This window comes from Myotis lucifugus, unplaced genomic scaffold, assembly GCF_000147115.1.
Source record: "Myotis lucifugus unplaced genomic scaffold, Myoluc2.0 scaffold_202, whole genome shotgun sequence".
Classification (NCBI taxonomy): domain Eukaryota; kingdom Metazoa; phylum Chordata; class Mammalia; order Chiroptera; family Vespertilionidae; genus Myotis; species Myotis lucifugus.
In genome coordinates this window covers 1,810,631-1,824,863 of record NW_005871250.1, presented here as the reverse complement: position 1 = coordinate 1,824,863, position 14,233 = coordinate 1,810,631, and the positions used below count along the sequence as shown (strand labels likewise).

The 14,233-nt window shown below is 35.2% G+C and overlaps 1 protein-coding gene across 4 annotated transcripts in view; it reads left to right on the top strand.

Moving 5' to 3' along the window:
• The first annotated feature begins 860 nt into the window (after positions 1-860).
• Positions 861-14,233, top strand: part of SPINK5 (serine peptidase inhibitor, Kazal type 5) — a 68,935-nt gene continuing 55,562 nt past the window's right edge. For all 4 annotated transcript variants that reach the window (XR_002831352.1, XM_014463232.2, XM_014463231.2 and 1 more), the window contains exons 1-4: positions 861-987; positions 2,198-2,223; positions 6,767-6,894; positions 9,419-9,491. Coding sequence is in view for 3 of the 4 variants with exons in the window: in XM_014463232.2 (XP_014318718.1) it covers positions 933-987; positions 2,198-2,223; positions 6,767-6,894; positions 9,419-9,491 (282 nt within the window). In the remaining variant the exon portion in view is untranslated. The remainder of the gene's footprint in view (positions 988-2,197; positions 2,224-6,766; positions 6,895-9,418; positions 9,492-14,233) is intronic.

Sequence of the window (14,233 nt, the reverse complement as noted above, 5' to 3'; positions counted from 1 at the left end):
GATGTGTGATTAACTCTAAAACTAAGCATTAGAACATAAAATAATCCTTCAGATTGAGGATTAAGAAGTAGTTATGTGCCAGCTTTGATTCCACAAAGTTTCTGCCTTTACTGTCTGTGATGGTGAAGCAGTGTATGGAGCTGAGAAAATACTGAACTTGTGTTCTTCTTTCTTTTACTTTCTTTTCTTTTTAATTCTCACCTGAGGATATGTTTTTATTTATTTTAGAGAGAGGGGAAGGGAGGTGGAGAACAAAGGGGAGAGAGGAAGAGAAACATCAATCCGTTGCCTCCCATATGCTCCTTGACCAGGGATTGACCCCCAACCTAGGTATGATGCACCAACTAACCGAGCCACCCGGCCAGGGTGTTTGTAGTCTTTCAAGTCCCACCTCTGCCCTCTTCCACCTAAACTGCATATCCTTGGAAAAGTCATTTTTCCTCTTCTGAGTTTCTGTTTCCCCATGTATTCAATGCTAGAACTTTTCAGGGTTATCTTTTAGGATCATTCAACTCTAACTTATATACGAGTATGTGACAATGAATGAAGACATCTGTGGATGGAAGCAACAAGAATCCTTGCTTCTCTTACTATAAAGCAGCTTTCTCCAGAGGTGGTGAAATCTTTCAGTGTTTACGTGACTGGTAGTGCAACCAATCTGTCTTCTTTTAGAACTACTTTGGAAGCAGACATTATCTGTTCAAATCTGCCCCCTTGACAGGATCCTAAAGGATGGAAGAAGCTAAATTGATGTGGTATCTTAAGTCTAGCACGACCTTGAACAACTGGTTTTGTAACGTTGACTGTTGTGGGTGGGTGTGTGTCATCAGGTATATATAAAGTAAGCTGCATCACCATGGGTTCAGTCCTCGAGCACAAGCTGGTGAGCAATGCACGGAGCAGACTTATAACCAGCTTACATCATCTTCATCATGAAGATAACCACGGTGCCAGTACTTCTGAGCCTAGCTCTTTGCCTCATACAAGGTAAGCAATTTGCATGTAATCTAAGCCTCTTGCCACAAACCACAAAGCCCTGGGGAGAGACTGGTCTCCCTCCCCCTGCCCATACTTAGTATTCAAGATTACATAAATGTATGTAATCCTAAAATATCTTGCCAGACGCAGAGCTTTAAAGAATTATATATGTGGTTTTATAACGATGTTGTTATCTTTAGAAATGGCAAGGAGTTTGAGATCATCTGAATTTTATCCATGAGAAATCATTCCAGCAATTCTACATTAGTACTAAAAAGCTAGTGGATTCTTCTTTATATGACCCTCTTAGCAAGCATATCAATTCATACTTATAGGAACTATGTATATAATAGATATTTAAAACTTCAATGTATGTTTTATATATAGGTATATATATTTAATAGCATATTTATAAAAATATTAACAATTTAAATTCAATCATCTATTCTTATTTTAAAGCAGTAGTACCCTCTAGCATATTTTATTTGTGCTAAATGGATTAAAGGCACTTCTTATAAAGGGGAAGGGACTTTTGTGGGAGCTCAGAGGTAGGTTTCTGCATTTGCTACTTGAACTTGGAGGGAACACGGATTGCTTAGAGCTATCTTGCTGTGAAGCATTGACATGGTTTAAAAGGAAACCCTAGATGGAGTTTTAAACATTATGCACAAATGATGCCCACTTTTCTAGGATAAATGTGTTGGTGCAAAAAGGTGTCTCATATTGACGGAGTATAATATAGTCTGTGCTTTTAATTAAACTTAATTTTTATCATATCTCTAATTTTTGTAGCTGTCATAAGGATGCAATGTAACCTGAATTCAGAAAATTTAATTTTATGTGTATATATGATCTAAACTTTCTGCTACATTATACTTTCAAATTCTAATTGTTATGATATAATTGATATTTAGGTTATAATTTTAAAAGAGGTCTGAAATACTCTGCTAATGAAAGGATTTTAGAAATTAGATATTTTGAGGGGGTCAGGAAACATATAAATATTATTTTCTAAAGTAATTGGACCTTTCTGAGTGTATACACTGATCTCCTGTGGCCATTCCCTCATTTCATTTCAATGTGTTCAAAAATAATTTGTGGTTTTCTAACATATTTCCAGTAAAGTGAATAAGGAACTGCACTGATCAAATTTTTTCTTTTACTTATTAAATATTTTAGATCCCTTTAACTTTGTTTTTTGTGTGTTGTTGTGTTCCAGATGCTGCCAGTATGAATGAAAATCAGGTTAGTCCTGCTTTTTCTGTTCATTGAATTCATTCCAAGATCTCTAAAGAAAAATGTTTCCTGGCCAACACCTTGATGTTAATAATGCAGACACATTATACTGATAGGGGCTACTAGCTTTTGCTAAAAACACAGAAACAGGTCTAAATGAATTAAGGCATGAATCTCAGACACACACGTATCACTGTATTAATAATAATGGGTGTGAGCAAGAGGGGATCTACCATGCTATAGGAGTGCTTTAAAATTCCACAAACACACCAGTGAATTAGTATTGTTCTGTTTAACAGCTAAAACACACACAGGAAGCAGAAATTAGTTTTCTTGTGATTATTATGTTAAAAGGGGGTTGGCTATATCTTATATAATGTTAGTGTACTTACTTCATTCAATGAATATTTATTGAGCATGTATTATGAATCAGACCTTGTTTGAGATGCTGGAGATATTAAAAAGTAAAGGAGAAAGACAAGAACCATTCTGTCATGGAGCTTACATCTCAGTGGAGGAAAACAGACAAATCAATTAGTAAATTAGTAAAAACATATAGTACATTAATAAAGATTAGTCTTAGGAGAAAAATACAGGAGGATGGAAGATATGAATTTCTGGGGATGGAGGTGGTATTAGTTCTTCTTGGGATAGTCAGGTAAGTTCTCCCTGAAGCTAACAATAGAACAGGGGTCTAAAGGTGGTGGGGAAGGTCATGAAGATGATTTTTCCATTTAAAGCAGACCAGCCAGAAGCATTCGTGATGGCAAAGGCCCTCTTTACTACCTCTTTCTTAGAGGCCTTTTGTTTGAGAGCTAAAAGAATTGTTTTCTATAGAAGTTAATCATTTTATATATCTGGAAAAAAATTTAAAAGGGCCACTTACATGCACACACACACACACACACACACACACACAAACTATGCCATTAATTCAGCACTTAAAACAGTGCTATGTATATAGCAAATATTTGCTACATCTCCCAAAAGTCATAAATATTAAGGTACTAAAACAGTAAAACAACCCCTTTCTACAATGAAACTATTAGAATCATGGTAAAATACTCTCTTGCTATATTTTATTATAACAATTTTTTAAAAGAAATTTTTTCCTGGAATGTTCTAGAGAATTTCATCATAATCTCTATTATTTCATCTGTTTGCCAATTAAGGAGAAGTGGAGAAACCTCTATAGTTTAAATAGAGTGGTATGGCAGAGTAGAAAAGGAAAAGGCTGTATTTGGGGAAATTAAAAAGCTTGCTCACTGGGATGTTGCATAGGGTATTGTGCAAACTTCATTTTCAGGAAGCCATAAGTTGTTTTTAGAGTTTATGACAATGGGCGGTGATTTCCAGTGGATATATCCAATTCTGCACTGGTACTTTTTATGGCTTTAAATTCTATTTCACTAAAACATCAAAAACCTAAAGTTAGCCACCTCTCATGTTGGAATAAGCAAGAAAAACACCAAGAAGTAATTATTTCTCTGGAAATGTTTCTGACCACAGTCCTTGGATATTTTGCCAGAAATGAAAACTATTAATTTAGTCTTTCTTGCGGTGCTGGGAATTTTATTTTTCAAGCTCAGTCAGTAACTTGTTGAAAGTTATAAACATGAGCCAGAGCAGCATGGAAAAGTCCTGTAGTAACTGCAAGGATCTCTACCATGTGCTTATATTTGTCATCACAGAGGGTCATTATAAAACCAAAGCAACCTTGTTAGTGCGCTAACACAGACAAGGAATAATGCCAACTCCCTGGGACATTTTATTATGATGCTTGGGGAGGGACAATGGAAGACAATGGGCTGTAAAGCAGCCACTGACAGAAACAGAAAGAGCTTGGCCCTCAAGGGCTCCAGTGTTCCTGAACTTTGGGGAAAACACAAACAAGAGCAACAATAACCAAACAAAGCGAGCCAAAGCCTGCAAGTGAGACTGCAAGTAAACAGTTGCTGGGATTTCACCTCCCCACCTCCCCATGCCTTTTTGGTCTAGATTGGCTCCTATTTCAAAACCCTCTTTATTATGGTGATTGGGAATATATTATATTTTCCCCAAAGAAAAACCCAACCACTGCTTTCAATTTTTACAGCCTTTTTCTGTTTCATAAAGATAGTGTTGAATCTCATCTTAACTAGTTAAACATTGTGAACAAGTTTTTTAACCTATTTTCTAGGCCTGAGTTGTTCATTTGAAAAAAAAAAAGAGTGGGTCTTTGTAGGAATTAGGGGCTCATCTAATTTTGACATTAGAGAAGTCTGATTCAGGAATATCCTGATTGACAATGTTCTTGTTCAATTGATTGATAAAAACTACTTAAAGCTTTATTCCAGTGTTATCATGAATCTTGTTTTAAATACTTTCTTTAAGACCTACCTCACAAGGGATGTATTTCCTTTATTATTATTATTGATTGGTTGATCTTTTTGGAAGAGAGAGCGAAGCATTTATTAGCTGTTCCACTTATTTATGAATTCATTGGTTGCTTTTTGTATGTGCCCTGATGGGGAATCAAACTCAAACCTTGGTGTATTGGGGCGATGCTCTAAGCTACCCGGCCAAGACTATAAGGGGTGTATTTCTATTACAAAGACACCAGGGTCTTCTCTGATTCTATGACAAAGTTTCTACTTAGATTTTATGGAATCATTTATATCTGGCATACTAAGCAGTAACGTGCAATGCTGGCATAAGATACTATAAAATTAAAGACCAGACACAGATCTCAGAGGCCCACATGTCAGTCTGTTGTCAGAAATTATTACTGTGCTACTCAGATAAGATCACTGGGTGGGGACCATAAGTTTAGAGATATTTCAGTAGGTTGTCCTTCGCAAAATTTCACAGGGCTGGTCTCTTACATTATTTAGTTACCTTTTTTTTCCACCATTAATCATTTTTCAACTGCCTCTCTGTTTAAGAGGCTGGGTTAAATACATCATTACCCACTAGGTGGTAACCAACATGTAAACAAGGATTTCTCTATATACTGTTATATCTATGGGACCTGGCAAAGTAATTTCATAAGTGTTTATTGATTGATTGAATAATTATTGTAAAGATATAGGAAGCTGAAAAGAATTCCATAATTAATCCTTTGGCAGAGGTTGTATTGTTGGAGTTGGAGCAAAGACTCCATTTAATTTTTTTTCTGATGCAAGCATCTCAAAGCAAGATTTTATTTCTTTTGCAAAGGAAAAACTTAGATTTTAAAGACTTGCTCTAAAGAGCCAGTAGATTTGCAAAACTAATAGGGAGTAGAAAGCATTTTAAATAATAGAATAGGTGGAAATAAGGACAGTGGACAGATCTTTAAAAGTGAGGGTTCTTTCTTTTCATGCATTTCTTAATTCAATGTATTTTATTGGAGAACTGTATGTCACTCAGTCTTTTTAGGAGCTTAAAATTAATGGTACATTTGCAATACCTGGTAAAATATTATTCAGAATGATTTCCCCTCTCCTCCCTAAAGTTGGTACAGTGCTGCCGTCTACATTTAACAAAAAGAAAGCCAAAACCAAGCATAGCACTCCATGTCTTGAAGGATATCACACAGAATAGTAAAATAGTAGTTCCAGAGAATATACAAAAAATATAAATAAACTAACTAACTAACTAACTAACTAATAAATATAGAACAACTAGGCCTCCCCAAGGATGTGGTAGTGAAGGGCCTGGAAACTGCAGCTTTGTTAGCTTTTACTAGTAGGTCAGTTAGTTGGATCTGAGGTTAATTTCATTTCAGAAGAGGAGCTAGTCTATAAATATGTTTTCCAAACATATATGACCAAGGAGTCCTTTCATTCAACTTTTAACTTGTTTTCCACTTTTTAATTGAACAACTGTTAACACTTCCGGGAGTTGGTGTCTTGGGTACATCCTTTGCTGACACGGCAGAGGCTCTTCACAGTGTCCAGTTCACACACTGTGTCCCAGTCCTCCAGCAACTTTTCAAAGTCCTTCTTACAGCACATGATGACCCACTGTATGCTAGATGTTTCATATGTGCCATCAGCATATTTTCCAATAATAATGACAACAGCAACAAAAACAAAACAATAATAATAAAGGAGGAGGAAGAGGAGGGAAAGAAATTCGACTTATTAAATATCTATAAGCATCAGACATTCTTTGAGGGCTTTTTACATGTTATGTTTCATCCTCAGAAGGCCTGTGAAATGTATATATTTATAATCCCTGATTTTTATTGATAGGGTAAGTAAGCCTTTGAGAAATTAATTTGCTAAGGCTATTGGACTTGTAAATGAGAACCATGAAATATAAAGTTTTTTGATTCCCAGTTTCTTGTTCTTTCCATTCCACTAATTGTTTTAGATGAATGCTTATTAGGTGAATTTGCATCTCCAATAGACATTATACAATATACAGAGTCACTGTTTTTGTTTGTATTATTTATAACAACTGAGTGAATGTCTTCTATATAAAAGGGGTAGTGGTTATTAAGTAATATCGTTCAAGGAAGTTTTTCTTAGAAGGTCTTGCTTTGATAAGGTTTCAGTAAACACAACTTTTTTCACCTTTCCCTTAGGATGCGTGCAGTGAATTTCGGGTATTGATGAAAAATGGGAAGCTGTTCTGTTCCCAGGATAAAAAACTTCTTCAGAGCCCTGATGGAATAATGTTCCTCAACAAATGCGCCACATGCAAAATGATACTGTGAGTAAAGTTTCTCTTCCAGGTGTTTGAGTTACTGGCTGATCTCTGAACTAGTAAATGTATTCTTTTTCCAAACCGGTCAGGGCATATTCTTTTTATTTCTTGGCAAATATGTCTTTCTAAATCTAAATGGTTAAATAAAAATAGTTTGTAGATCACTCTGGCATCTCTCATCAGATAAAGTTGGGTAAATGCCACCCACCTGGAAAGGTTGAATCATCAAACATATGGTATTCCAAAACACCCAGAGGGCCCAGCATGAATACCTTATGTAAAATTTAATAATCTTTTGAGGATGTAATTCCAATTTGAGTTTCCTGGCTCTGAAAAATTATTTTAAGAAAGAAAGTCAGATTCCATGGGCCTGTTAAGACCTGATCCTATTGTACCTTAGGGACGGAGAAAAGCCCCTTGGGAATGATGTCAAACTTTTCTTGTGGCAGCCAACCAGGAGGAGAATTTAAGCAGGATACACCCTGACTCTGTGAACTGCCAGTGTCTTCAGACATTTGGGATTATGCTAAAATGAGATGGATTAAAAAGTTAATTATATCTTGCAATTACCTGCAATTCAGAAAGAATTAGTATCCAGGAAGTTAACCAACATCTATGCAATGCTTCTTAACTTGACTTCCTTCTCTCCAGTGACACCTCAGAAGTAGAAGATGGCTTGAGCTATCAATTGCAAAACCTCAAATCAAAGTGTCCTCATTTGTTTTTGAACAGGGAGGTCATTCTCAATTTCTGACCAACATCCAAACTTCAACACTGGTATCAAGCCAATAACTAAGCTTACCTGTTTAAGATAATTAGCTTTTTAAATGCCAGCCTGGTATGTGTCAAGGGATTTAATTTGACATAGTCAATAATATTGACATAATGAAGTTCTGGTCACTTCACATAATGAAGTCTAAAGAAGAGACTGTGGGAAGATGAGGGAAGGCAGGGCAAGATGGAGAGTGGGGTGAGGCCCAGGGAAGGTTGAAGAATCCTTTCTTATTCTCTTGGAAGCTGAATATAAACCAGCAGGTCTATTATTTACCATAAAGTTTCTTTCTTGTTTCATTGGATGTTTTGATAGTAGACCGATACTATGAAATAATAAGTTTACTGAAAACTAATTTAAAACAAATATAAAATGCCTTAAGACACATAAGGCAGTTTATCACTTTGAAGCCACTCACTCCATTATTATATTTATTACCTGTATAAATGAGTTGGAATAAATTTTTTTTTAACCTGGAAAGAAGGAGACTGTATGAGGCATAAACACTATCTTCAAATTTCTAAAGTTGTCCTATGGGTCCTCAGAGGTTGGAACTGGGTCCAAAACAGGAAGGCAGATTTTTACACATTAAGAATATGGTCTTTCTTTTTCTTTTTTTTTCCTTTTTTTAAAAATTGAATTTATTGGGGTGATATTGGTTAATAAAATTATATAAGTTTAAGGTATACACTTTTATAATACATCCTGTGTATATTGTATTTTATATTCACCACCCTAAGTCAAATCTCCTTCCATCACCATTTATCCCCCCTTTACCATAACCCTTCTACCTCCCCCACCTCCATTTTCCTCTGATAATGACCACACTGTTGTCTGTCTATAAGGTTTTTTTTCCACAATCCATTTACCTTTTTTTACCCAGTTCTCCCCTACCCTTCCCCTCTAACACCTATGAGTCTGTTTCTATTTGTTAGCTTACTTTGTTCATTAGATTCCACATGTAAGTGAAATCATCTAGTATTTGTCTTTCTTCAACCAGCTTATTTCACTTAGCATAATACTCTTCAGGTTCATCCATGCTGTTGCAACAGGTAGGATTTCCTACTAATTTAAAAGAATATATGCACCCTTATGTTCACTGCAGCGGTATTAACAATAGTCAAGATTTGGAAGCATCCCAAGTGCCCATTAGTAGATGAGTGGATAATAAAGCTGTGGTACTTGCCCTGGCCGGTTTGGCTCAGTGGATAGAGCATCAGCCTGCGGACTGAAGGGTCTCAGGTTCGATTCCAGTCAAGGGCATGTACCTTGGTTGTGGGCACATCCCCAGTAGGGAGTGTGCAGGAGGCAGCTGATCGATGTTTCTCTTTCATCGATGTTTCTAACTCTCTCTCTTTCTCTCTTCCTCTCTGTAAAAAAATCAATAACATATTTTTTTAGAAAAAGCTGTGGTACAGTTACACAGTGGAATAGTACTCAGTCAATAATACGGTCTTTCAAAGAGAGCATTCCAACAATGGTACAGACGGCTTTAAAGTTGGTAACCACCTGGATGTTGGAAGTATTTAAGGGGGGAATAATCTGCTGTGCAGTTAAACGCATAGATTCTTGCCGCCAATAGAACCACATTTGAGATACTTTTCAGTACTGAGGAGAGATTTATGGTACCTCTGCTCATTTCTGGATCTGCCAGACTGGGTTGAGGAGAACAGTCAGAATTAAATTCACCATGTATGCTGTTATCCTTAAAAGTTGGGCAGGTATGTCTAAGCTATGCTATTTCTTGCTCTGTTCCAGGGAAAAAGAAGCCAAAACCCAGAAAAGGGCCACACATTTAGCAAGAGCCACTGGAGCCACTGCCCCTGCAAAGGTAAGGGACTATTTGGAGTCAATTTACCATATTTGCTTTCAAGATTATGTTTTACTCTATGTAGAATTATTTATTTCCTACTTACTAGCATACCTGTTGTGAAGCCAACTGAGAAAGGAGGGAACATGGTTAGTCCATGGGTGGGCTCTATATCCAGTACAGCTAGTCCGTAGGCCCAACCCATGACCCAACTCTGCAAACATTTTGGGCAACTGACAGATACTGAAAGGAGGAGTAAGTCAGTGTGACGCCTGCCTTCCATCGTCCCTTCTCATTCCTCCTGTTCTGTATTAGCTCCAACAAGAGCCTTCATGGGACTGTACAACTCAATTCAAATCTCAGAGCTCTTATTTATTGTCGTTGTCACTTGGACCATTTATGTCTTTCTCAGTCTCATTTATTTCATCTTTGAAATGGAATGTGGGACCAAATGAGAAACCAAGTTTAAAAAGCCAGCTACAGTGTTTAACATGTGCTAGCAGGCATTTGATTCATTTTATTTCCTTTTACTTTTCTTCTTTTACTTCCTATTGCCTATCTTTTTCCAATACCTGAAGAGTTCTAATTTAACTCGAGTTGTTTGTCTTTATCTAATTTCCAGATTGGGATGTAGGCCAATATTTGTTTGAGAAAAGTGTTCAGTGATAAAAAACAAAACCAAACTTTTTTAAAAATAAAAAATGATATAAAATGAAAGAAGCTGCACAAGTACAACCTAACATACAACCATTTCACTTTATATTTTTTAATGTATACAAAATATTTTATTCATACAAAATAATAAAAATTCTAGGTCCAGATTGAAGAAAATTTCTAACCTACAAATGTCTCACAATAAATTATTGACAAGCGGGGCTTATTGCCAGGTATCCCGACAACTACTCACACCACTCCAGGTCTTCTATTTAGCTTCTTCTCCAATATCTTCTTCCTCTTCTTCCTTTTGTGTGTAACAAGTACTGGAAATGATCAGTCATGGCAGACACACCCAAATTACTTTAACATCCCTACTCTAACTAAGCTACCATCTTCCTTGTCAGTGTTACTTAGGAATGTCTGAAGAACCTCAGCCTCCGCAGAAAGTCTAGTCAAATTCTTTGCTGGGCTCAGCCAGTCTCACTTTTAAAACAATAACACAATCACCACTCAGTCAATTTGAAATCCTTTTTCTGAGCAAAAAGGACCTGCTTCTCTACTCTAAAAAATCACTGGGGGTCAGAACATCTTACTCGTAACAATCAAATCTACCTTTGTTTGTCAATTTAGAGAGTGACTCATTCTGTAAGATTTATTCTCTCCCTTCTCCTCCTCTTTTTCCTTTATGAAAAACTGGTACATCAGTGGTGTTTAAAATTGCAAAATACAAGCAATGACAAAAAATGACACACACACATCCCAATCTTAACAAACCTACTATTTAAAAAATATTACAAGTCAAATGTTTTCATTTGTAGACGCACATTTACTGAATTTTCATCAAATAGAATTATTGAGAAATAAAATTACAGAATTTTAAGAATGTTAATGTTTTATGCCTGAGTTAGAATTTTTACCTCTAGTAAAGTTCTTAAGATTACATGTTTTGCTCTCTAGGAAATTACTTACTTATAAATTAAGACAATTAATGTTTGGCTATCTGTCTAGATTTTATTTTCAGTGTTTGAATGGATTCATGCAATTACACTGTGTTTGTTTTTGTTATTTCTATCTCCACTGTAAAAGAGAAAAATCTACCCACTTTTTCTGATTAGATTCCTCCCATCAAAAATCAGCCTTGATACTCACTCTCAGAATAAGGTACTCCACCTGTTCAAGCATTTTCCTCCTACAGACATTCTCTCTCTCTTGCACCATCAATTTCTTCTTCACTAGGCTGCCATTCTTTCACCTCCCAACTCTAATATCCAAGCCATAAATAAGTCTTGTTGGCAGTCTCTAAAATATTTTATCCAAATTTGATTCCATTTCACCATTTCTGTTTCTATCATCCTAGTCAAATTCTTCATAATTTCTAATATATTCAGTCCATGCTAGACTTGTTTTTAATTGATTGATTGATTGATTGATTCAGTGTTTCTCATTGATTTGGGTTGGCAAGTTTATAGGATATTAAGCTCATATGTGTGTATTTGTGTTTTTTGAGTTCTCAATTCTGCTCAGATTAGTTTATTGTTTTAATGACTAATAAGGCAAGTTTTCTGTCTTAGTTCACTTTTTTCAAATGTGATTTACCTATGCATAGGTTGTTTTTCCACATAATTATTAGAAATAAAAATATTACTGAATTTATGAAAGCCCCCAATTGAGTATAGGAACCAATGTGATTAGGATACAAAGAACTTATAAGTTAGTTGGAGTAAATTTCACTTCTTAGAATATTATCTTGCTCAAATCAAAAGCACACAATACTTTCTCCTTAATTTCTATACTTTCTGTGTATTTTATAAGATTTAAAAGTATTCTCTGCAGGTATTTTTATAATTTTTGCTAATACCTAGAAAATTTGTAAATGTATTGTCATTTTGATTGGTATTTTGTTGTTTATGGTATTTCTATCTGGTTATTGTTGGTATAAACAAATTCTATTGATTTCTATAGATTGATCTTATATTTAACAACTTTATGATAACTTCTGTTAATTCTTATAACTTATTTATTAATTCTATTATTTCTTAGTAGTTGCTTACATTATCTGCATATAATATCAGATAATAGACATTTTATAACTTCCCTTTCAATCTTACCACTCATTTATTTCTTTTTCTTTCCTTATATTATTGGCTAGGATCTAAGAGTTCAGTTATTAAACAGTAGTGATAATAATGAACATCAAACTACCCTCTCTCCCCTATTTTAAGGGAATACATCTAAAGTTTCTCCATTAAGTATAATATTGACTATAGGTGCTTTTTCCATAAAGTGTGGCACATTTAGGAAGTTCCCTTTTTTTCTTAATCTTATGAATATGTTTTGGTCATTATCGAATTCAGTCTCTTCAACTATTGAAATAATTTTCTGACTTTTTCTTTCAGTCTAATGAATTAAATTTCTTAATAAATTTGCTAATGATAAACTATTATTCTTTCTTAGGGTAAATCATACTTAATCATAATGTATTTTAAATATAATATTGAATTTAGAAAGTTAATATTTTATTTAGAAATTTGAAATTATTTTTACAAGTAAAATGAGTCTATACTTTTCTCTTTTTAATTATTCTAATGTGGTTTTAGAATCAACAGACAATTACCTTGAGTGGTCACATTTCAGGTTATGGCTGAATAAAGAAGTCAGCAAATCTTTTCTCCAAAAGGCAACTATAAATCTAAACAAATTGAACAAAACAATCATTATTACCACTCTGGAAACTGAAGAGCAGCAGCCTGTGTCCATCTGACAAGCGTTTATGCTTGAAAAACTGCTAACCTTTGGATTAGAACAGTGGGAGTCTGCAGTGCTCTTGCTTAAGGACTACATCTTACCTCTGTTGCTTCCTTGTTGCGGAGGATCTGCCGAAGCAGGGTAGGATGTGGGGGTCAGCACTGCCATTGTTGAAAGTAGCTTACCTCATTTTGGGTAGGAGGCTACAATCATACTCAGAGATGTTTTCGGTATAAGTCTTGACCTTCACCAAGAGTAAGGGGGGTGGCCCGAGGTTGTAGCATGGTTGGGGCAAATATATTTCTGGCTGAGTTCTCACACATTGGCAGCAGAGCAATTCACATGGTCCTGGTTGACTAGAAGGCTGTGCACAAGCCTTTAGAAAACACACACACGAAAAAACCCAGTGGAAAACAAATGTTGCAGTAGATGCAAAAATGGCCTGATCTTTGAATGCCCTCCCCAGTACACACTAGGTCCATCTGCACAGGGTAGAAGCCTCACTGGCTCGAGGAATTTGAGCACAAACTGTGTCTAATCATTGGTCTGCCACAAGTCATACAGATACAGGGGGGAAAAACCTAGAAAGCCATGCTTAAGAATAAACTAAGAATATTTTTTAGCAGACACATAAACAGCAGCATATTATGGAACAGGAAGAAATCGGAGATTTGGCCCAAAGATACAAACAAAAACAAAACAGGAATATTTTACAGTAAAATCTTAATTCTGAATCATTGCAATATATTATCCAAAATGTCTAGTTTTCAACCAAAAGTATGAGCTATGAAAAGTAATGGGGATGTATGACCCACTTTTTCAGGAGAAAAGAAAAGTGAATGGAAACTGAGTGTCTCCAGGTGTTAGATTCGACAGACTTGAAGCAGCTACTTGAAGTGTTTAAATACTAAATAAATCCAATTTTTAAGATTTCTTTAAAAAGTATAATAAAAATGAATAAACAAATCGAGATTTTCAGTGAAAAAATATATATTTGGATTAGAACAATAGTTCTAATAACAATTTAAGACTTATGGGTTTCTGCTAAAATATTATAGAGATACATAGATAGAACTGGAAGTTCTAGAGCTAAAAAGTAACTCAAATGAAATATTCAATAGAGAGTTCAAAAGCAGCTTTTAGATTGCATAATAAATCTGTAGAAAGGTCAATCAAAATTAACAGTGGAAGTACAGAGAAAAAAATTGATGGAAATGAATAGTCATGGTGTACTTGAGATAACAATAAGCCTGACAATACAGATAGAAATACAATGGAAATATCAGAAATAGACCAGGCAGAAAAATAAAAAAATTATTTGAAGAAGTAATTACCTCAAGGGTGTCAAATTTGATGAAAAG